At 41.9% G+C, this 22,849-nt stretch overlaps 1 protein-coding gene across 1 annotated transcript in view; it reads right to left on the minus strand.

Annotated features, from left to right (window-relative positions):
* The window catches only part of Col14a1 (collagen type XIV alpha 1 chain), a 180,041-nt gene that overhangs the window by 137,253 nt on the left and 19,939 nt on the right, over positions 1–22,849 (minus strand). Inside the window, exons 2-5 of the mRNA XM_013348949.2 lie at positions 22,497–22,621; positions 15,907–16,023; positions 13,082–13,225; positions 8,769–8,858 (exon numbers count right to left, since the gene is read on the minus strand). Of these exons, the coding sequence (XP_013204403.1) occupies positions 8,769–8,858; positions 13,082–13,225; positions 15,907–16,023; positions 22,497–22,584 (439 nt within the window). The 5' untranslated portion in view covers positions 22,585–22,621. The remainder of the gene's footprint in view (positions 1–8,768; positions 8,859–13,081; positions 13,226–15,906; positions 16,024–22,496; positions 22,622–22,849) is intronic.

Here is a 22,849-nt window from a genome sequence, read left to right on the forward strand (position 1 = left end):
CTGCCTAATAACATTTGTATAAAGCCAGTTTTAAAATTTGTTTGACTAGATCCGTGGTTACTTTCCAGTTTTCTCAACAGCAACTCAAAGAAGGCTAATCTGTCTTATCAGTTCTGCTTTCAGATAAATGTTTTGCAAACTCTAAAGTCAGTGCGGAACATCCCTATTTGCTGTCAGCTTTTCCTGAAGTATGCAATTGTACAGATGTTTTTGCTGAATATCTGGCCATGTGCTTACTTTAGTTGTCCTAGGTAAATGTCTATGAACTCAACAGCTCAGCCATTTCGGTGACTAATGACAAATAGTCCCCAGCAACTTTAAGTCCCAAACACCTGTTCCTTTTGATACCAACAGTTAGCTCTGCAGGGACAGAGACAAGGAGTTCTAGAATATTCTTCGGCAAGAACTTAAGAACTGAGCAGAAGGGCTCCACCATTCTGGAAAGAGATGGACTCTGCCAAGTCACTACAGTACGCATTGATTTAAGAAGTAGCTGATTTATTTAAATATTGCAAGTAATTTTTCAAATGTGAAAATTTGAAACTTTACTTTGGATGCATTAAGAATTCTTACTACTATAGAAGTCACAGGCTGAAGATGATAACTTTTAGTGGAGGACAAGAAGGAAAAACAGGTGTCCACAATTTGTTAAACTGTCAAGGGCCGCAAAGGAGGAAGAGAAAATTGGAGGTCTAACACTAGAAGTACAATCCCCATGTAGTCCCCTAACCTTTTAAAACTTTCTTCCCATAAGAAGACCCTCCAGACACAATTGGTCTGATTGCCCCCTCACGAAGTGTGGATGTCATGTGCTGGGTATATCTGCCTATGTGCTTATGTATATCTAAGCTATGAACATAAAAGGAATGAAAAATGTTTTCCACCTCTACCCCAAGAACCAATTTTGCCCCTTTGAAGATTGCCCCGCTCCCACTGAGGATGCATTAAACCACTATTTTGCAAAGAACACGTCACTCTCCTGAAGTCAAGAGCATCGAAGGCAGAAGCAGCTCTAGTGGGCAACTTACACCTTGTAGGAGTTTACTTTGTTGCTATTCTTGTTGTTGTTATTATTGTTGTTTTAACCTTCAACTCTTTCATGAGGTGACTGTTGAGATTTGCATGGGAATTGCCTGCCAAAGGCTCGTTTGACTTTGACTTGGTCCCCAGCTGACTAGGCAGTTTGGGAAAGTTTCAGGAACATTAGGAGGCAGAGTTGCAATGGAGAAAGTGAGTCGCTGGGAGTGAGTTTGGAGGATTATAGCTGGGTCTTGCTTCCTGACCTCTCTCGGTTTCCAGATTCGCTACAGTGTGAGAAATAGACCATTGCACATTCCCACCGCCATAAAGCAGCTTGCCACCATGTCACCCCCCACTGTGATGGCCTGGATCCCTCAGACAATGAGTCACGACAAAGTCCTTCTCCCTCAAGTTTCTTCTTGTCGAGTATTTAGTCACAGCCAGGAAAAGTAACTAACACACAGTGAAAGTAGCGATTTCTGTAAGAAGGCACATTTACAAGAAAATCCAGGCGAACGCAACTTTCTGTAGTGAACGTGTGTGTGTGTGTGTGTGTGTGTGTGTGTGTGTGTGTGTGTGTGTGTTCCCAAGTCCATTTGTTTCAGTTAGTTGGTTTGGTTTTTATTTGCTTAGCTAGAGTCTTGTGTAACACTGCCTGGCCTTGAACTCCTTATATAGATAAGGATAGCCTCATTTTGGAGTACCGGGATTATAGACATAATTCTTATACCTAGTTTTATGAGGTGCTAAGGACTGAACCCAGAGCTTTCTGCCTTCTAGGCAAGCACTCTACCCATAAGCTACGTCTGCATCTCCTTTTCAGTTCATCCTAAGTCAGTCTTTGTGAGTCGGTCCTGATGGGGCCAGTCAGATTTTTGCATCTCCCTGCTCATGGAACTAGATTCAGAAGCGATCATATAGACCATTACAACTGCTCTCCAGGAAGCTTCTGAAGTAACCAGGGCTAAAGATGCGGTTCAGTAACAGAGTGTTTGTCTAGTGTGCCTGAGTCCCTGGGTCTGATCCTCAGTGATAAAATGAATTAATTAATTAGTTAATTAATGACGTATTATGCAGGCCTTCTCCCATATCACACTGGAATGCCTTGCTACCGTATAACTCTTTTGACGAGCACCCCCAGGCCCTTTGTTGTTTTCTGGGGAAGCTTGCTTGTGAATAAAGCCATCCCAGAAAAAAAAAAAAAAAACAAAGTCAGCAAGCAAGAGAGAGCAACTAATACTGGACTGAGACCCTAGGTATGACAATGACTGAAATACAGGCCTGCAATGCACAGTGACACTTTAGTCTATAGCTGACCATATATGCAACAATGGCCCCAAATCTACAATGGTGCCGAAACGCTCCGGCCCCCTGGTAAGAGCACAGCCATCGGAATGTGAGTGCGATGCATTGACCATCTGTTTATGACAATGCTGGCAGATACAAACCTACTGTGTGCCCAGTCTTACAAAATACAGCACATACATTAAGTACTGATCATGCTATTTGAAAATGACGAGGTTAGTGGTTTGTGTTTGCTATGAAGTTTATCAGTAACCAACAGTGTATTCCTCCTGGTCACATACGTTGACCATAAAACAGTTTGCAGTGTCTTGCTAGCCCTGCCTTCTGGGTCTCTTGCTAACTGTACCCATCAATTGCAGGAACCAGGGTGAGTAACAGACCTACATCTCCAATATTTGTACAAGTAGCAGTGGGGAAACAGCCCAAGGGGTCAAGCATTGCCACACAAGCAAGAGAACCTGAGTTGGAATCCCTGGAACCCAGGTAAAGCCACCATGGTAGACAGCATGCATCTGTTATCCCAGTTCTCGTATGCCAACATAAGAGACAGATACAGAATAATCCACGGATGCTCACCGGCCACCTAACCTGGCATGCACAGACATGAGCAAGAAATCCTGTCCCAAACAAGGTGAAAAGGGGCACACGGGCTGTCTTCTAACCTCCACATGAGAGCTGTGGAGATTATGTTCACACATATATGTGAATACACACACACACACACATATACATCACACCATATACACACATACATCACACACATACCATACAAATATATACCCATCCAAAGATATTTAAGACCTGGGTGAGTATACTTTAGGATGTCCCAAAAGCAATGAAATTGCCCACTGACGAATTTCTGAGGCTGTTTGCTGCTTCTGGGCATGGTGGTCTAGTCCGTATTTAAACCCCAATACCACACTTCTGACAACGCCAAACTTTCCCCCTCGCTTACAGGTTTGGAGTCAGGAGTTAGCCAGAATTTGCCTAGAAACACACCTATATCCCTGTGTTTTAACTGATCTTCTGACCCCTATCTAACTGAAGTTTAAATCCCAAATAGACCCACTGTTTCCAAGATGAATCCACAGTCTTGAATTTGGCGTGTGTAAGTCCTAGAAAACTAGTGGGGACGGTGATAATTTTTTAAATCAGCCTCTTAGCTATGAGTTAAGAACCATGAAGGTGTCAAAGTGATGTTAAGAAGTGGAAATATGGCAGAATGTTAGTGGTACATGCCTTAAATCTCAGCACTTGGAAAACTTCCAGGCCAGCCTGGTCTTACAAAGCAAGTTCCAAGACAGGCCCACATGGAAACCTTGTCTCGGAAAAAAAAAAGAAAGAAAGAAAGAAATGAAGAAGGACGAGGAGGAAGGCAAAGAATAAGAGAAAATATGCTCTGAGCATCATCATAAGACCTAGCTACATGCGAACATAATTAATATCCATAATTCAGAGCTGACTGCTCATTGGGGGAAACCACTTGATACCTGTCTCGAGCTGCACCAAACTACACAGGCTTCATGAGTGTAGACATCTGCCAACCACATTCATCATTTAATCCCAGTAGATAACTCAGTGCTTCCCCCACTAGAGAATGAATAACAAATCTCATCTGTGTGGTCACTGTCAAATCAATATAAAAGACAGGACTCTTAGTCAAGTATAAAACACTTATAAACCCAGCACTGGGAGTCAGAAGTAGGAAGGTCAGGAGTTCAAGAACAGCCTCAGCAAGTTTGAGACTAGCCTCCAGTGTATAAGACTTTGTTAAAGATATGTAGATACATAGATCGATAGGTAGATAGATGATAGATAGATAGATAGATAGATAGATAGATAGATAGATAGATAGATAGATAGATAGACAGACTTATAAGTATACTTCCTAGTATTTGGAGGGTCTTGTTTATTTTATTATTGTATTTGTTTGTTTTTAAAAACCAGATACTCAACATGTAGTCAGGGTTGCCCTGGAGCTCACTATGTAGACCACATGGTCTCAAACTCATCCTTCCTGTGTGTTGGGATTACAGGCTTGCACTACTATGCTCAGTTTCAAGCATTCTAATATTAACAATAATAGTACTCACTGTGTTCTAAATACTTAGAACACTCAACCTTCACAACTAACACAGAAGTTTTCATGTTTCCAGTTCTAAAAAAAAAGGACAAATGTGGACATAGAAGAAATGGAATCTTTTGCAGATTCATAAATGAGATTACATCCTAAGAGATTCTGATTGAGAATTGTAGAACAGATCTAATGTCCTCAGAAAAGAAACCAACTTAGTGAGGGACTCAGTCCCAACACATCTGAAAGTTTTAAACACTCTAAGGCAAGAATCAACAGCCATATTCTGAAGAGGTCAAGATAGGGGATACTTGAGTCTTTGCCGGCCATGTGATCTCTTCTTGGAACACTTCAGTGCTGACATTATGGGAGAGCAGCCATAGACAATAGTCAGGAATGAGCAAAACTGTGCCCCGATAAAACATTATTTAAAAACTAGTAGATGGCTGGGCTGGCCCACCAAGTATTGTTATTGTGGAAAGAAGAACAAACCCATCTCATGCTATTCAAGCTTTTTCCTTAGAAAATCAGAGCTCTATTGTATGGAGGAAAATTAATAAAAAATTAGAGAAGAAAAGAAAATGAGAATTCTGGCCTCTAGTCTCCAGTTCTCTCGTGAGAGCAGAGAACATAAGGAGAAAAAGGAGGGCTTTTCTAAGCCTTACTGTCTAAGGCAGTAGTGTGGGAAAGCACCTGATCTCACGTGATTCCAGAAGCTAAGCAGATCCTGTCCTTCAGTACATGGGTAGGAGCACAGAGGCTAGATGGGCTTAATTGAAAAAAAAAAATGAGCAGAAAAGAAAGAAACCTTAAGTTTCTTTTCCTATCTGGCCCATAATCTTTTCCAATCTGGTTCTGCTTTCTTATGCAAAATGCCAAAAATAACTAGAGAAAGCTGTTTGGACAGCCACGGGGAAAGGACCATTCATGTCAACGAGCCAGCGCTGTGCTCAAAGGCAAATACCACTGCTGTTTGCAAGCTGGCTTTGGAGCATTAAGGAGATGTGTGCAGTGTATTAAAATTAAGTGACTACTTCATAGCACAGAAGTTTCAGCTAAACATCCGAGCTCCTTGCATTTAATCTAAAATTTTGAAATATACGAGAGAGAGCTGCTTCTGAGCTGCTCTCAGCATAAATGCTCACGCGGGAAGAGTATAGATTGATGGGAAAACAAGGAATGACATAGTTCAATGTGAGTCATGGGACTATCTCATCCTGAGAGGGGTGTATGCTCAGTCTTGAGAGGAACCATGAGTGGTTAGTGGCCCCCCCGCTCCCATTTCTCTCCCTAGGAACCCTAAAGCTGGCCTGCATTGTTAATAACCTACTTTCTTTCCTTCTTCCTGAGCCCCACTTTTATTTTTCTCACCCCATAGCCCATGCTGACTGGGAACTCATTATGTACCCCGAGGTGGTCTCAGACTTTCGGCTCCTTCTGCCTCCACCTCCCTGAAGCACTGGGACCTCGAGGGTTTCTGGCCTCCATTCCACACCGAGCCGGAGATCATAAGACAATTCTCTCCTACAGTCTGTGCCTTCCTAGAGTTCTCATAGGCCTGCACACACCTTATTTGAGAATAATCCCACCTGTCTTCCTCCAAGTCTCCCAAGAGTTCTGGCCCCTACATGGGTCCTGATTGCTACCGTACACCTGCCTGACTGTGGGTTCAGGAAAGGCACTCATGAATGTATCTCCAAGAGAGACAAGCACTGTGGACTGTCCAACCCTCAAATGCTTCGCATATTTCTCAGAACATGTGCCCAGATCACCCTCAGTCTTTTATTATTGTCTTCTTTGTCTTGCATTCATGTTGCTCAGTCCTGGGTTTTGAAAGGACAAGAGGAAGGTGCTTAAGGCAGAGAATAGAAAAAGTAGGACTATTTAGTAATACGCAGCTAAAGTTAATAAATTCTGAAGCAAAAAAAATAAATAAAAAAAATAAATTCTGAAGCTAAATTAATGCACAGATTTTTATCTCAAGTAATCTCTAAGCATAAGCAGGCAAAGAATGCTAATCCAAATCTTACCTGGGAACTTAAAAATAAAAACCACCACATTAAAATATTAATGGATGTACTTTAACAAAAAGAAACAGAAACATACAAGTCAAAAACTTATAGATTGGGAGTACAGAATGTCACTTAGTAGTAAAATACATGCCAGGCACGGTCAAGGTCCTGGGTAGGTTCAATTCCCACTGTCCCCACCCCACCGCAAAAAAAAAAAAATGAGCTGGGTGGTGGTGGCACACACCTTTAATCCCAGCACTTGGGAGGCAGAGGCAGGCGGATCTCTGTGAGTTAGAGAACAGCCTGGTGGTCTACAAGAGCTAGTTCTAGGACAGGCTCAAAAAAAAAAAAAAAACCTTTGGTTCCTTTGGCCAACTAATGTTGGAAGGAAGGGTGCTTTTTCAACGCCCTTTATTTAATTTTCTCATTTCATGTTGAAGCACGCTAATATTTTGTATTCTCAAGTTAACCTATGTTAAAAATGAATGACGAAACACAGTAAATAGTGAATACAAGCACTAACACAGCTTTCTTCATCCCAAGCATGCTCTCTCTCCCTGAGCTACATCCCAACCCCGCTCCTTTGTGTTACAGCTTTTTATTTTGAGACAGTGTCTTTCTACATTGCCCAGGTTTGCCTTTTACTCATGACACAACCCGGGCAAGTCTTGAGTTTACAATCCTCCTGCCTCAGCTTCCAAAGGATCTGGAATTACCGATCTGTGAAATCAGGCCTGGTTCCCAGAACTTTTTGAATCTCATTTCTATACCATATGCTACAAGCAAATATCAAATTGTAATTAGCAGATTGTGTGTCTGTCTACTTTGCCTATTTTGTAATACGTACAGATGAGCAACTCTAAAATGGTTTCTATGGTTGCACATATCAATAGAAAAATTTAGGATACTGAGACTTGTATTTCTCACTTTGAGGTTCTAAACATTTTAAAAAAGCAGGCTTAAATGAACTGTGTGAAATGGGCATGAGATAAAATACAAGATGTCACAAAATAAAGTAGGAGACATAACTGGTAGACAGAAGACAGTGTGGTACCCTGAAAGCATTGGAAGGATTGTTGGCATGTGCTACAGCTATCAGTGACTTGTAGACTTTGTTCAGTTTCATATGCCTCTTAAATCTCAATACAATCATATCAAAGAAATACAAAAGAATGAACATTCCCCAGGTTGGTAGGAGGGTAAAACACATATAAAGAGAACAGAAACCATAAAGGAAAAAGAACATGAAAACTGTGGAGATATATATATGTGTGTGTGTGTGTGTTATATAGAATAATATAAATATATACATATATAAAGAAAAGAAATAAATTATACATCCAAAATTATTAGTAATCTCAGCAAATTTAAGCAGCACAGTTATAATAAACATAATGATTGTGAAATAGAATGTTCAAATGCCATGCAATCTCTCCATAAGATTCCCCAGGATAAACCTGGGAACACAAGTATAGTGACAGTTAAAAACAATGGATTGTTTTGTGACTACACCCAGTAATGAGGGTATGATGACACTTATTTTAGACACTGCAGCTTTGAGACAAATATTGAATGACTAGTAACAAAAGGGATCATTTGAAATAACGAAAGTGAATTTTCCCTAGAAAAGAAAACTCTCATTATATGTCACCAGCATTACAAGTATTTACAATAGCCAGCTTCAAATAGAAGTGGACCAACATTAGTGAAGGAAATTAAAATACATTTTTCTCAAGGACATGTGGATTGAATCTAACCGCTGGCCATATTTAAGTAATAAAATACCTCAACAAACTTAAAAATATCCCTGCATACCACATTCTCTGAGCATAGTGCAATAGAGTCGGAGACTAATAACAAATATGTTTAAGATCACCACATGTTTGAAGTTAATAACTTATTTGAATTAAGTCATTAATTAAAGAAGACAAGCTAGTAGAAATTATAAAATATTAATGCTATACGTCAAAACATGGGATAGGACGTCAGCAGAATTTGGTTAGTTTTAAAAATACATAGCATGATGGAGGAGGGGCACAAGTGAGAACAGAGAGGAAGAGACACTTTACCACGGACTCCTGCCCCCCGGAAGTATCCACAAGGGAAATCCCTAAAGTGAAGGAGCAGCAGACACAAGGAATATGTCAGGACAGCTTCCATGTGGATGCTTGTTTAGCCGTAGACAGGTGAACGGAAGAACCCCCAACCAAATGCTGACAGCCATTGGGAAGGCAGAGAGAAAAAAAGCCAGTGGCAAACTTTGTAACAGATTTCACAAAACAACTACCTATGTTTCATCTGCACAATTAAGTCAACCACGCTGATTATTAAATTAATTAAACACATAAATGTCCAACCTTCTGGTGAAGTTGGTTTACTTCCATTTCCTTTGTCCACAACCTTGACTCTGGGCTTTGTCGGATCTTTTCTTTTCTCTAAATCTTTAACTGGAAGAAAAAAGAAATATAGGAACGTGTGGCATTAATGTTTTTTTTTAATGTGGTACATTCACACAACGGAGTATTACTCAGCTGTTAAAGACAATGAGACCATGAAATTTGCTGGCAAATGGATGGAACTAGAAAAGATCATCCTGAGTGAGGTGACCCAGACCCAGAACGACAAATGTACTCACTCATAGGTGAACATTAGCGGTAAAGGATAACCGTGCTACAACCCACAGACCCAGGGGAGCCAAATAACAAGGAGGGCTCAAGGGGTAACACATAGATCCACCAGGGAAGAGGAAACAGAATGGACATCACAGGTGGACTGGAGGAGGGGTGTGGATGGGGGTGAATGAATGGGGGGATCAGGACGGGGGAAAAGCAGAGGGAGAGTACTCGGAGACTCCACTGGAACATGGGGGGCATCTTTGGAATAAGCTAGAAGCCTGGAGCAAAGGAAACTCCCAGGAATCTGTAAGGGTGAGCCTACCTAAGACTCTTAGTGATGGGGGATACAAAGCCTGAACCGGCATCTTTTGTACTCAGGCAGGATTTCCACTCGAGGGATTGGGCCACCAACCTAGACACAACTTCTTAGATTTACAATTTGTCCTGATTATAAGGAGGTACTGGGGTAAAAGATGGGGAAGAAATCATGGGCATGACCAATCAATCACTGGCCCAGCCTGAGACCCATACCATGAGAGGGAGTTCACCCTTGAAAGCCAGGACCCAGAAGCAAGATACCCCAGAGTCCTAGGATAGAACCAAACACGACTGGAAAAAATTAAATGTCAAATGAATTAATTCCTAATGACATTCTGCTGTACCCATATATTGGTGCCCAGCCCAACAGTCATTAGAGAGGCTTCATCCAGCAACTGATGGAAACAGAAGCAGAGACCCATAGTCAAACATTTGACAGAGCTTGGGAAATACTGCAGAAGAGGGTGAGAAAGAATTGTAGGAGCCAGTGGGGTCATGGCCACCACAAGAAAACCCATAGAATCAACTAATGTAGAGTCATAAGGGCTCACAGAGACTGAACTGAAAACCAGAGAGCCTGCAGGGCACTGGCCTAGGACCTATGCATTACTGTCACAATTGTGTAACTTGGTCTTCTTGTGAGACTCCAAACAGTGAAAGAAGGAGCTATCTCTAACTCTGTTGCCTGCCTTCGGGACCCTTTCCTCCAACTAGATTGCCTCACTCAGCCTTAACAGAAGAGGGGACCTCATCTCACCGCTACTTGATATACCATGGCTGGCCCTTGCTTGATATCCATGGGAGGCCTGCCCTTTCCTGAAGAGAAACAGAAAAGGAGTGAATGGGGGGGGGGGGTTGAGGGGAAACTAGGAAGAGAGGAGAGAGGGAAAACTTTGGTTGAGAATGCAAAAACAAAAAAATAAATAAATAAAATATCCAATGTGTTTAACTGAAACCCCTGCAAAACCAAAAGGTATGGTTAGACACTAGTACCATGGCACAAATTCCCTTCCAAATGTCGGGCCTGATATGTTCTTCAGCCTAGTCACACGGTGTGAAAAGTCCTTATGGCTTAGGCCAAGGGTGTACCATAGATAAATGTATTAGTTTATCACTTTAACACTTCAAACAGCTGTACAACTGATATCTTCTGCCCAAGGTTAAAAAAAAATGTTTCTCTAACATTTTCTTCATAGCTATAACCCACCGGCCAGGTGTCCATGCTCCTGTAAGCAGCCTCTCACCCATGATAATGTAAGCCTAATGAAACCCACTGGGTTGTCAAATTAAGAAGAAAAATAAAACGTCAAAGCAGAAGGAGTCTGGTAGGGATGAGTAAGGGAGTCAGTGGGAGTGGGGTGGGACATTAAAGGGTAATGAAATGCTGATATGATAAAAATTATGAACACGTATGAAAATGTCATAATGAAATCATTTTTTATAATTAACCTTTACTGATGATGACAAAAAAATAGTCTTGATAGTTAGATGGTGAGCTTGTCACTTTAAGGAGGCAGTATCCGGGGGCTGAAAATGGCCCCCATTCCTATATTACACTCCTGGCCACCTGCAACGTTAGTTTAACTGCTCTCTATGCTGGACACTCCGCAGCAACCTGCCTGCCATTCCTTGGTTCTCTGCTCTTCCAAAGATTCCAAGACCACCACCAAACGTCAAATTTCTGCACGAAAAGCAATGACAACGACAAGATCTGTCATTTAGTTGTTTCATCTGCGTGAAGGAAGTGAGCAGATGTGTTGGCAGGGTCAGGTGCATGGGGGATAGAATTTCGCCAACCATCCTTGTCATTCTTCCCAGGAGATGGTCCCACTGGCCCTCACTCTGTAACACCCCTCCCCTGCCTTTCCCCTGGCTTCTTTGCCTTTGCTGAAAGGGTCCCTCTTTCATCTGCTCAGGGCTTACCGCCTCAGTCCTAGTAATCCTGTCTTTAAAACCCTCCTTGTCTTCCTGACACCAAGAAATTTAATTTCAACCTAGGAACAATAATTCAAATTTTAAGATACTTTAATCTTACTGGGTGCATTAATAGAATTTTATACCCATCTTTAGACCCCATTCTCTGGATTCTTAATCAAGTGTACTGCCTCTTTTAAAAATCTTTGTTCTCAGTTTTTGCAAAGACATAATTGCATTTTTTTTTCCTATTTCACTACCCTATCTTTTATATTCTCATCTTTGGATGCTTTTTCTCCTTTCATTCCTAAAACATGACCTTATACTAAAGTGGCCTTGCATCTCTGCCTATAATTTATTGTCCAACAACTTAAAATCTCATCTTTTCCAGGCTATTTCCAAATCTACATCTTTCGCCCCACCCACACTTGGGCTATGACCCAGGCCACTTACATTTTCTGAAACAAGATGCATCTGTCGGTTTAATGTGAGGGAAAACTGCGTTAAGAAAGGCTAGCGGGTGTACAGGAATCCGGGAAATAGCGAGAATAATTCCAAACATGGGGATCTGCAGCTCTGTTCCTGGAAGGGGAACACTACCATGCCACTGTTTAGATGGGCAGGCTGATTCGAGCAGAGGCCAATTTTTCTCCTTGGAGCTCCAAGGAGAAAAGTTCGGTGGCTTGGAAGCGCTCCAAACAGACCACAACTCCAACTTATATTTGAATTTTGAAAATTAGGTCTCGGTGGAGGTTGAGCCACAAGGTCACATAGAAAGTGTAATGAATGTTGCTACCTTCAAGTAGGAAGAGAATCAGAAACAAATTGTCCTGTCAGGTGTAGTGCTACAGTCTCCTGCCTCCTAAACTGCTACAGAAGTATCTGAAATGATGTCATGAGATTTTATCTCCGCTGCATCCACCTTTCCCTCACTCCTTCTCTCTCCTCCATCTCCCTCTCATTCCTTCCCTCTGTTTTTTTTTTCTTTTTTTGAGACAGGTTTTTGCTTTGTAGACTAGGCTACCCTGGAACTCACTATGTAGCCTAGGCTGTCCTGGAACTTATGAGTCTCCAGTTGTTTGTTTGTTTGTTTTTTCCAAAAGAAATGTGCTGCTTCTCTTTCTCCCATTTCCTGTTTCTCATCGGCCTTAAGAGACATCATTTCCCGTACTTCAGGAACAATTTAGGATGCTGGTGACTGGAGTACCAACAAGGGGTGGAGGGGTGGCGGGACTGACTTTAAACCGAAAACCTAAAAACCTAGAAACCTTTTCTAATGGGGGAAATCTCAAACAGTATAACATATCATCTGGACCTGAGGACAGGTAGACTCACTGAATGTCTTCATTTAGAAGTCAAAAAAGCAAACTATCTCAAAAGCCTCCCTCATGCATCCAGTATTTTAAGCCCAGAGCCTCTGGAGCTACTTAAAGACTGTCAGCTTTTGCCCGGCGATCTTAGCATGTGATCAGACCGGAATCTCTGAATGTGGCTGACTGAGAAGCCAATGATAATGGCACTGGGTTTTGATTCATGTACTGGCTTTTTGGGAGCCTAGTCTGTTTGGATGCTCACCTTCCTAGACCTGGATGGACGGGGGGAGGACCTTGGACTTTCCACAGGGCAGGGAACCCTGACTGCTCTTAGGACTGGAGAGGGAGGGGAGGGGCAGAGGGAGAGGAAGGGAAATGGAAGGAGGGGAGAAGTGGAAATTTTTAAGAAAGAAAGAAAGACAGAGAGAGAGAGAGAGAGAGAGAGAGAGAGAGAGAGAGAGAGAGAGAGAGAAAGAGAGAGAGAAAGAAAGAAAGACTGTCAATACCCACTTCTGAACTGGCCTTGAGCCGGTTTGCTTTCTTTGTCTTTATTGTAGGCGATAAGCTGAACTGTGTAATTCTGCTCTGGCAGAAGGCCTTGGATAATCGCTTTTGTTGCAGCGTTCTGCAGATTCAGCTGGTTGGTTTTCCCCCCTGGAAGGAAACAGAAAGGTGAGTTCGTTTGAGGCCGCAAGTAATTACATGCTCTGAGAGCTTTTATTAACCACAATGCGAGACTGTTGAAAGGCAAAGACATTAATATTTTTAATTTCGGTTGTATGTATTTACCAGGCACAGTACGCTTTGATAGATATCAGACGGTAACACCGCTTGAAACACACATACCTAATGCATGTGTGCACAGAGCAATATAGTTTTCATCCTCATGTCCAGCATATCCTGTCTGCTTTAGATAACAAATGGTTGCCCATGCTAGATAAAACCCGGTCACAAAAGACTTGGGAGGCAGAGGCAGGCGGATCTCTGTGAGTTCGAGACCAGCCTGGTCTACAAGAGCTAGTTCCAGGACAGGCTCCCAAACCACAGAGAAACCCTGTCTCGAAAAACCAAAAAAAAAAAAAAGTTTATCATAGCACTCTATCTCATGACTATCTAAGGGAAAAGGTAGCACAGGATTGGAAAGCAGATTCTCAACACCAGATAGTCTTCAAAGGGAAGAGGAGTGAGTGCCCCTTGAAAGTGTGGGGGAGGGGGGACACAGGAGCTGACTGAATGTTATTAGTCATGCTGGTGTTGTTTTCCTCTGCTCCCTGGAGAGATACAAAGCATCCTTGAATCACCAATCATAATCATAAACTTAGTTATCTGAAATCTGGTCATCACTGCTTCAAGATGCAGACAGAAGGAAGTACTCATTGACTGGCTTCTTAAAAGACAGCTTGCTTCCTTAAAAAAAAAAAAACTGCAAAAATCCCCATCAAACTATACTAACAACTAAGGCTTTCTTGAAAATGCTTGTGGTTAAATCCTGAATTTCTAAGCAAAACTTCAAAAACACCTTTTTCCCCCCTAGAATTTCTGGCAGTAATTAACAACCCGAAATAAAGGGAAAGTTAATCCAAAATTCCTGTCCCTCTAACAGCCCTTGGAGAGGTATAAATTAATCAAATGTAGCATATATTATCATAAATTTTAATTAAATTCCAACCAAATCTATATCTAGATCAGAAATGTTTCTTGCTGTTATTCATGCGTCCTGCTGCCAAAGGACAAAACTGAGTTTTCTCTTATTAAAGCCCATTTCCTTAAGTGTTCAAGGTGTTAAGTTTTGTCTCATAAACCCTCATCATTTGGAACTTATCTGTTGGGGCTAGTTTAGTAGTTCAATGGTTGAAAGAACTGGCCATTCTTCCAGAGAACCAGAGTTTGATTCCCAGAACCCACATAGCAGCTCACACCTGGCTGGAACTCCAGCTCAGGAGGAACCAGGGTCCCTTCTGGCATTCATGGGAACAATATGCATGTGCAGATGTATCTGTAGACAACTAACTGAGGGGGCGGGGAGGACTTTAAATATGGGCAGGAGCATTCTACAAGCTGGGGATCCAGGTCAGAAGAAAAAGGAGAAAAAAGAGAAAGCAGCTAAGTACAACAATGCCTCTCTCTCTCCCACTCTGCCACCAGGGCAGCTGGGAATCAAGCTGTTTCTCTCGGCAGCCCATGCCAACTGCCATGATGGACAGAGTAACCAGGGACTCACCCTCTGAAACCAGAAGACAAAATAAACCTTTTCTCCCTTGAATCGCTTGTGCGGGACATTCTACCACAGCAGCAAGTAACCGATGCATGGAGGTCATGAGGTTTCTGGAGAGTTCTCGTGTACTTGTATGTAAGGATGACAGCTGAGGGACTTCCTGAGGAGCACCCCTGCAGTGACGGTCCCTGAGCAATCACTCTATGGCAGTACTTCGGTACGTGTGCTGTTTAGTTCCTTTGGCCTTCACAATCAGGACTCCCCAAACTCCAATTTTATAGGAATCCTTTAGGGGATGTTTTTACAGTTCAGATTGAGTCAGAAGTTTGGGGCTAGGATCTCATATTTTGTATTTGAAATAAGCTTCTGGGAGATGCTGTGTGCATGCCCACGAAGCTCCAATGTTGTTTCATACATCCTACAGAAAAAGAAACTGAGGCTCTCAGGGGCTAAATAACCTGCCCAGACCTCCCTATTTCTAACGGAAGTATAATTAGGGCTCAAGAAAGCCAATGTGGATTCTCTGAGTCTCCGTGACACCCATTCAGTTCCCCTACATGCCCTGCCTTGACTGACTTTATCTTTATAATAGAACTATAAAACATGAAAATGAAAGCTTTACCCATAATTTAATCACAATTTTATAGCACACCTTTATGTAATGACCAATAAATCTATTCAGTTTGTGCTTCTCCTGTTGCAGTGTGTTTTCACAATGTCTAGTTGACCTTTATAATTTTGATGTGTAATTGCTGAGTATCATTCAATAAAGTTCATTAGTTATAACCTATTCAAACAGGTGCAACAATTGCACACTCAGTTGTATTGTATCTTTACAGCATCCGTGAATCAAAAGTATTTAGTATATGTTGAAATATGGGTAGGAGGATTTTTGATGTTCCGGAAATTCTGACCTAGGGAGACTCAATGTCACAGCCGAGACCAAGAGCCAGCCCTTATATTGTTTCCTTGATGAGAGGAGAATTTGCCTAGTTCAAAAACTAAATTAAACCAAGTCTTTCACACACTCCCAAAGCAACATTCAGCACTACACATTTTTAACCATCCATGTATAAAAAGCACAACAAGCCCCCCAGATAACATAGTGGATTGTTTTTACCTGAAGCCGGAGTGACCAGCAGTTTGTATCCACCAAATTTCCCTCTGGGAGCTTTCCATGAAATCTGTATGCTGTCCTGGGATATTACATTGTATCTTAACCTTGTGGGAGGAGCCACTGAAAAGGAAAAACAAAATGGCTTAGACGTGGAAACATTTAAGTTTAAATTGAAAACTCAAAGCAGCATGACCAAACGACACAAGAGTTCATCAGCCTCCAAAGGTGTTCTTTCTACAACCCCAGCAATGAATCACTCAGCCTGGGAAATAAGACAGCGGGGGAGTGTGTGCTTTCTCCCAAGGGACACCCCTTTGTCAGACAGCACCGACCTGAGACATAGGGTTAGAACTGAATATCTCGTCTCCTTTAGAAACCAAAGCCAATGCTCCAAACTGATTTCATTTTGTTTCAAGGATGTATTTCCCTACTTGGAACGTGAAAACTTCTCTGCCTTACTGGGACCATTGAAAGTATGACTTTACGTTTTCCGCTATGGGCATCAAATGGTTTTAATGATGCAATATTTGAAGAAACTATTTCAGGCATGTTATGGTAATAAAATATTCAACGTAAAACATTTGAGAGGGGCTGGAGACGTGGCTCAGTGGTTTAGAGCAGGTGCTGCCTTTGCATGCGACCCAAGGTCAGTTCCCAGCACCTGTGTCAGGTGGCTCACAACCACCTGTAACTCCAACCCCATGGGATCTGAAGGCATTATCTGACTTTGACAGGAACTTGAACTTGTCTGTATACACACACACACACACACACACACACACACACCTAGTTAATTTATTAATTTGTTTTAATATAATAAATAAAACATTAGAGGTAGTGATCATAAGGAAATGGTTCAAATGCAAGATCCGTGTTTTGTAAGCTCTGATCTACTCTTCTGGAGAAGCTGATTTATGCAGATCAGGTAGGTTGCATACGATGATTCAGGCGACAATATTTGATCTTTAGTGGCCTCACAGAGGTGTTTAGATCTCTTTACTTTCCTGTAAATCATTAAAACTTCCTAATAGCTTTCAGAACCCTCTGTAAATGCCCCAGGGTTCCAAAAGAAGTCTTTTGGCATGGGGATATGTACTGTATAATATCCAAATAAAGTTTTTCATAGTAGAATGTCAGGACTCATCATCCACCTTGTGCCCAGCCTTCTTTCCTTTCTTTGGGACCCAGGGTTGGGGAAGAAGGGCAAACATGAGGCATAATAGGAGCTCAGACATACGTTTGATTCCCAGTTCTGTCATTGATCAGTTAAGCAGCCTGAATTAGGTGATCAGTTCCTACAAAGCCAGTTTCCTTACTTTTAGAAAATGTGATACTTTCTACAAAGCCTGGACCATAACTTCAAACAGATTAATTGATTCATTATGATGGTCAATAAAAATGTCTTCCCCTTCCTTTTCCTTTAGCTAATGATGGAGTTTAAAAACTCATTTAAATCCTCACAAACATTTGTCACCAATCTGACTTTAGAATAAAGGAGCCAAGGAATAGCTGCTGAAAACCTTGTTCAAGTTCACATACTGGGGAAAGGACAGCCCCAGTGGAATCTATGCACTGCTTCATACACACACATACACACACACACACACACACACACACATTAACAAATCACCCTTTACTGAGCTTGATGAACAAAAAATTCAATTCGCATCCTGGTTAGTTTTTTGTCAACTTGACACAAATGACAGTCACTTGGGAAAGGTGGACTCTCAATTGAGAACATGCCTCCATAAGACTGGCCTATGGGAAGGTCTATCAGGCATTTTTTTTTTGATCAATGATTGATGTGAGAGGGCCCAACTCACAGTGGGTGGTACCACCTTTGGGCTGGTGGTCCTGAGTTCTATAATAAAGCAAGCTGAGCAAGTCATGAGGAGCAAACCAGTAAGCAGCACACCTCCAAGACTTCTGCATCAGCTCCTCCCTCCAGGTTCCTGCCCTGGGTACCTGCCCTGGGTACCTGCCCTGGGTACCTGCCCCGCCTTCCCTCAGTGATGGGGGAATGACCTGAGAGATCCAAACTGAAATGTTGCTTTTGACTGTGATGTTTATCACAGAAATAGAAACCCAAGCTGAGGCACCATCCTACAACTACCCAGGCACGAGGAATCAGTGAGCCCTGAAGGACACGTCTCAAGAATAAAACATCTTTACTTATCCTTCACCACCTGTAAGTAGAGAGCACCATTTACAGCGCAACAAAAGCATTGGTTTCACAGTTTCAACTTGAGACAATGGAAAAAAGTTTCCTGGCTAACGGGAAAACACAATTTTACCACAAGAACGGCTCTCTTGGTGTCCAGCATTTTAAGGTACAAAGAAAGTCTTTTTCTAAGTCTTCAACTCGGAAGCAAAAATCTATGTGTAGCTGCATTTTTATCGCCTGTGGGAAACCTTACAAATATGGATTAAAAGTTTGAAATAGCATTTCTGAGTTCAGTCAAGTCAGTGGGTTTCATTTATCACTCAAAAGCTTTCGCATGACTGCACCGGTGAGAAAAGCTACCTGGGGCCTAGGAAGGGAGACAGGACAGCAAGCAGCTGGGGGCTTTGATCTAAGCCAATCCCTAGGAGGTTCCGTGGACTCTGCTAGCATGTCAGGTGTGCTGACGTCTCAAGAAGAGCAAAGAAGCTAACAGCATTCGGGATTGCTGGGCTAGACAGTAGACATCTGTAGATTTCCTGCCTAGGCCGCTATCCTTTGAATACTGTGTGAGTTCCTGGTCCTCAGCATCTCTTTAGACAACAGCGAACTTTCTAAGCTGCCAGCGGAAAACAGTGGGGAGAGCATGGGCTGTGCTGTTTATGAGATGCAGATGGTCATCTAGACCCCAAAGTGACATGGCTTCCATTGACCTTCTCAAGGAAACAAAATGAGAGGCAAATGGCACAACGAGGTCCAGCAAAGGTCAGCTCTGGAATTTAATTTACAAATAGATCACACGACACCCATCCCATCATGACAGTTAGAAGTCAGGTCACACCTAGCGCCAACAGAAGCATAAATATTCTGACAATCACGAAAATAAGAAATCCTTGGATAGACATGAAGCACACAGTTTTGCCTTTGGGGAGAAATGCAGTGCAAAGAATAAATACGAATTAAGAGACAGTTCTAGATTTCAAAGTCAGCTCCCTCCTCGCCCCAAGCCCCGCCTTTGGAAGGCACTGGGACTTGAGCCAAAGCAAGGGCAAGTGGAATTAACAGAAACACTGTAAAGAGTCACAGAAAAATAATTGCTCTTATCTCACACAACAAGAATCTATGTGGGTCTTTTTTTCCTCTACAAGCACAAGGGGCGTGCTTTCTCTTTCATATATGCTGTCCTTAACTTCCCGCAAATGCTTGAGTGAGCTTCATTAAAAAGTTAATCTGTGTCAGCTCAAATACTAATCTTTTCAAATAGACAAAATCAAGTGTAAAGTTTTGTTTGGAGCACACACACAGGGAGCCCAGAGGAAGTCAACAAGCTCTTCCATAGTGACATGAGATTAGGCTCAACAGAAAATACTTGTGTATACATGAATTTCACCCCAAAGGGGAATGAACAAGGCTATCCACTTATATCTTCTTCTTACTGAGACTTGTTACCAAAAGCTCAGAGGGCTTTGTCTTGCTGTGTTGCACTGTGCTTTGTTTGAACACAGTTTGGCAAACTTTCCACAGGAATCCATGGGAGGAAAAGCAATTTTATGTTATTCTATAATCTACCTGCTTATCCAATGAATAATTTTCTGCTGTTTCCTCTCTCCCTTCTCAGGACTCTTCTATCTATCTATCTATCTATCTATCTATCTATCTATCTATCTATCTATCTATCTATCTATCGTTCTATCATCTTTCTGTATGTCTGTCTATCATCTATCTATCTGTCTGTCTGTATATTTTCAATTTTGTTCAAAGCTAGGTTCACAATGTCTTTATGACTTTTAAAGGTCATGTCAAAAGTGGCCAACTCATAGGAGCTCATAGAATATAAAATCAACACAGTAAATCAATTTGCATGTCTTTTCCTTGCTCAAAACATGTAACTGAGTGGTCATGGTAGAAATAAGATAAACTTTCTGAAAGTTCTCATGGATTTTCAGACACCAGAGTCCACGTGACATCTGAAGTTTTTCCTCACTTGGCTGTCTTAGCACGCAGCCACAATCTTCCATCCTTCACTTCCAGATACTGTAGTTCCTGGACTCTTCTTACAGTTTCCTTGATTTCCTCCTCTTCCTCCTCTTCCTCTTCTTTCTTCTTCATTGGATACTTTTGATCAGCCATTTTTCTCCCACTGAACTCTTGACTGAGAGTGTTCTGCAGGCTTCATCGCCATCTTTCTGCGGAGCTACCCCTCTCTAGTAACACCACAAGGGTCTCAAAGGTCTCTAGTCCTAACCATAAAATACAACTCAATACAACTCAAGTAAAAACTCTCCTGGTCTTAAAACTTTTCCTATAAACTCCATCAAAGGCACACCTACCAGGCCCACCTGTATGTCTCCCCAAAACCTAAAACCCCACATATTTGTCTAAGGCTGAACTCAGTATCTTGAACTTAAAATTCCCCCTTTGTCTATTAATCTATTCAACATAAATGCCTTCTAAAATTCAAACCTTCTCTTGTAACCAAACATACAGAAGCAGTAGCAACACAAGGAACAGAGCCAAATGTCCCATCCACTCAGGTCTCAGCCAAGGAGTTTCCGCGTCACCTCGTGCATTCCCTCTCTTCTGCCCGCCTGCACACTTACTCAGCAAACCATCTCTTCTACCACTGGTTCCTATATCCACACTTTTCCCTTCCGCCACATCGCCTGCTTCAGACATCAATGCCCAGTTTAGGAACAACTGGATATTTTAGCAGCCAGACGATCTTAATTATGCCTATGCCTGGAATTCATATGAGTCACAAGCACAGGTAGTGTTGTTACCAATATTATCTCTACAAAATAAAATTGTTTGAAAATTAGCAGCAGTTAAATGTCCGTTTGGTTTCCGGCCTTTGTTTTTCGTCACAGTCCCGTGGGACATGCACTGTGATTATCCGCTAGAACTTCTATCTGGTGGCCAGGAAACTTCTTGATGAGGAAAAACACTCTCTTACTCAGCAGAGCTCGTGAATCACAGGCACACAAAATGTGCCCCTTAACCATTCATCTGAAGCAGAATCTGGCTGACAAGGTAGATCTGGCAGTTCATCCTTGAAGAGATTGCATAGAGATGTCTACTCCAATCCACAAATAAAGGTTCTAAATAAACCAAGATCGGGATTGCATGGCTGAACATTTTTGTGACTTGCTTCATTCCTACGGACCTGGGTCTTACATCGTGGAGTTCAGGGAGTAAATTGCCTCCAAAAACCTTCTTTTGCCAGTGTACATAGGACAAGCAGAATCTGTCTCCCTAGCTGCTCACTATGTGTTCATTGAAGTAGATAAAAATACAGCAGTCAGTCCCAGGTGCATGACAGCTATGTGAACTTGCCAAGGGTCGAGCTCCATTCCTTTTCAAACAGGTGTGCCTTGCTTTGAAGAAGCAGGGTGTGGTGGTTCATGCATTTGATTTTTGCAGCCAATTCCAGATATGAGACGTTAACATTCCTAAAACTACCTCATTGCATTCATGCGTTTTGCTCTAGTGATGGATATTTCATAGGTGGCAGTTAAGCTTCTGCAGAAGCGTGTGTTTGTCTAGTTAAAGAGGCATTCAAACTGTGTGTGATGTGCACTGACTTCATGAATAGCACAATTCTGTGTAAAAGGCCAGACAGTAGTATCTTCTGCCACCCTAATGTAAAAGCAGCCATACGCAATATGTAAACAAGTGTGCATATAATACAAGTTTATCCAAACAGACAGTGGGCCAGATTGAGCTCATGGATGGCAGTTTGTCAACTACTGACTTAGAAGAAAGGGGGTTTGCAACAGTACATATCTTGCTAATATAAAGAGTAGATTTCACAAACTCTTTTTTCCAAAAGGCCAAAATAAAGTCACATATTAGTGGAAACCTCTACTAGACCCTTAACAATCTTAAACTGTACTCAGTTTTAAGGAAAGAACTAAAAAAAGGAATCAAATTTAAAGTGATATAAATATACTATAGGTCCCAGGTATGACAACATACAACTTTAAGCCCCAGAACTCAGGAGACAGAGGGGGCTGAGTCTCTGTAAATTATATGCCACCATGGTATACATAGAGAGTTCCAGGCAAGCCAAGGCTACACAGGAGTCTAGGTCTCCAAAAAATAAAATATATTATAGACTATATGGGAAAAACATATATATAATCTATTGCCATTTATTAACCTAGCTGATCTGGCAACATGAAGATTTGATTTTCACAGATTCAACTCTGATGGCTTTTCAGCACCCTCTCTTTAATCAACTTCACCATAATGCCTATGCCCAGTTTCCAGTGACATGGTAACCCTGTAAGTGGTGTGTTCCATTGCTACATTGTAACCAGTTGGTAAAAAAGAATAAAAGCTGACGGATGTCCTGCCTGGGAAGACAGGAGAACAAACAAAAAGATGGTGAGGATGGAGAACCCAAGAGACTGGCTCCTGGGTCTTCAATTACCTTGACCCCGGACGATGATGCAGAAATAACCAACCGCCAAAAAAGCCAGAAGCAACCAGTACCGCATCTCACGCTGAAAAATCTTCATCGTATTTTCTGCCTTTTACATGAGGTGAAGCAGCTGCCTGGAAACAGAGAGAGGACGGAAAATAAGTCTGTGTTGTCATCCAGGAGAGGCAAGAGGACCACTCTGGCTTAGAACTGTCAGGAAGTAATTAACTTCCTACAGTGCTGGGTATCTCATTCTCAAATACAAACTGACAAAAGAATGCTCTTCTCCTCCGGAAAATTCTATATTGTAGGTAATAGGAAGAGCTGGGTGTGGTGGTGTATACCTTTAATTCCAGGACTCA

The sequence above is a fragment of the Microtus ochrogaster genome, chromosome 15 (genome assembly GCF_000317375.1).
Source record: "Microtus ochrogaster isolate Prairie Vole_2 chromosome 15, MicOch1.0, whole genome shotgun sequence".
NCBI lineage: Eukaryota > Metazoa > Chordata > Mammalia > Rodentia > Cricetidae > Microtus > Microtus ochrogaster.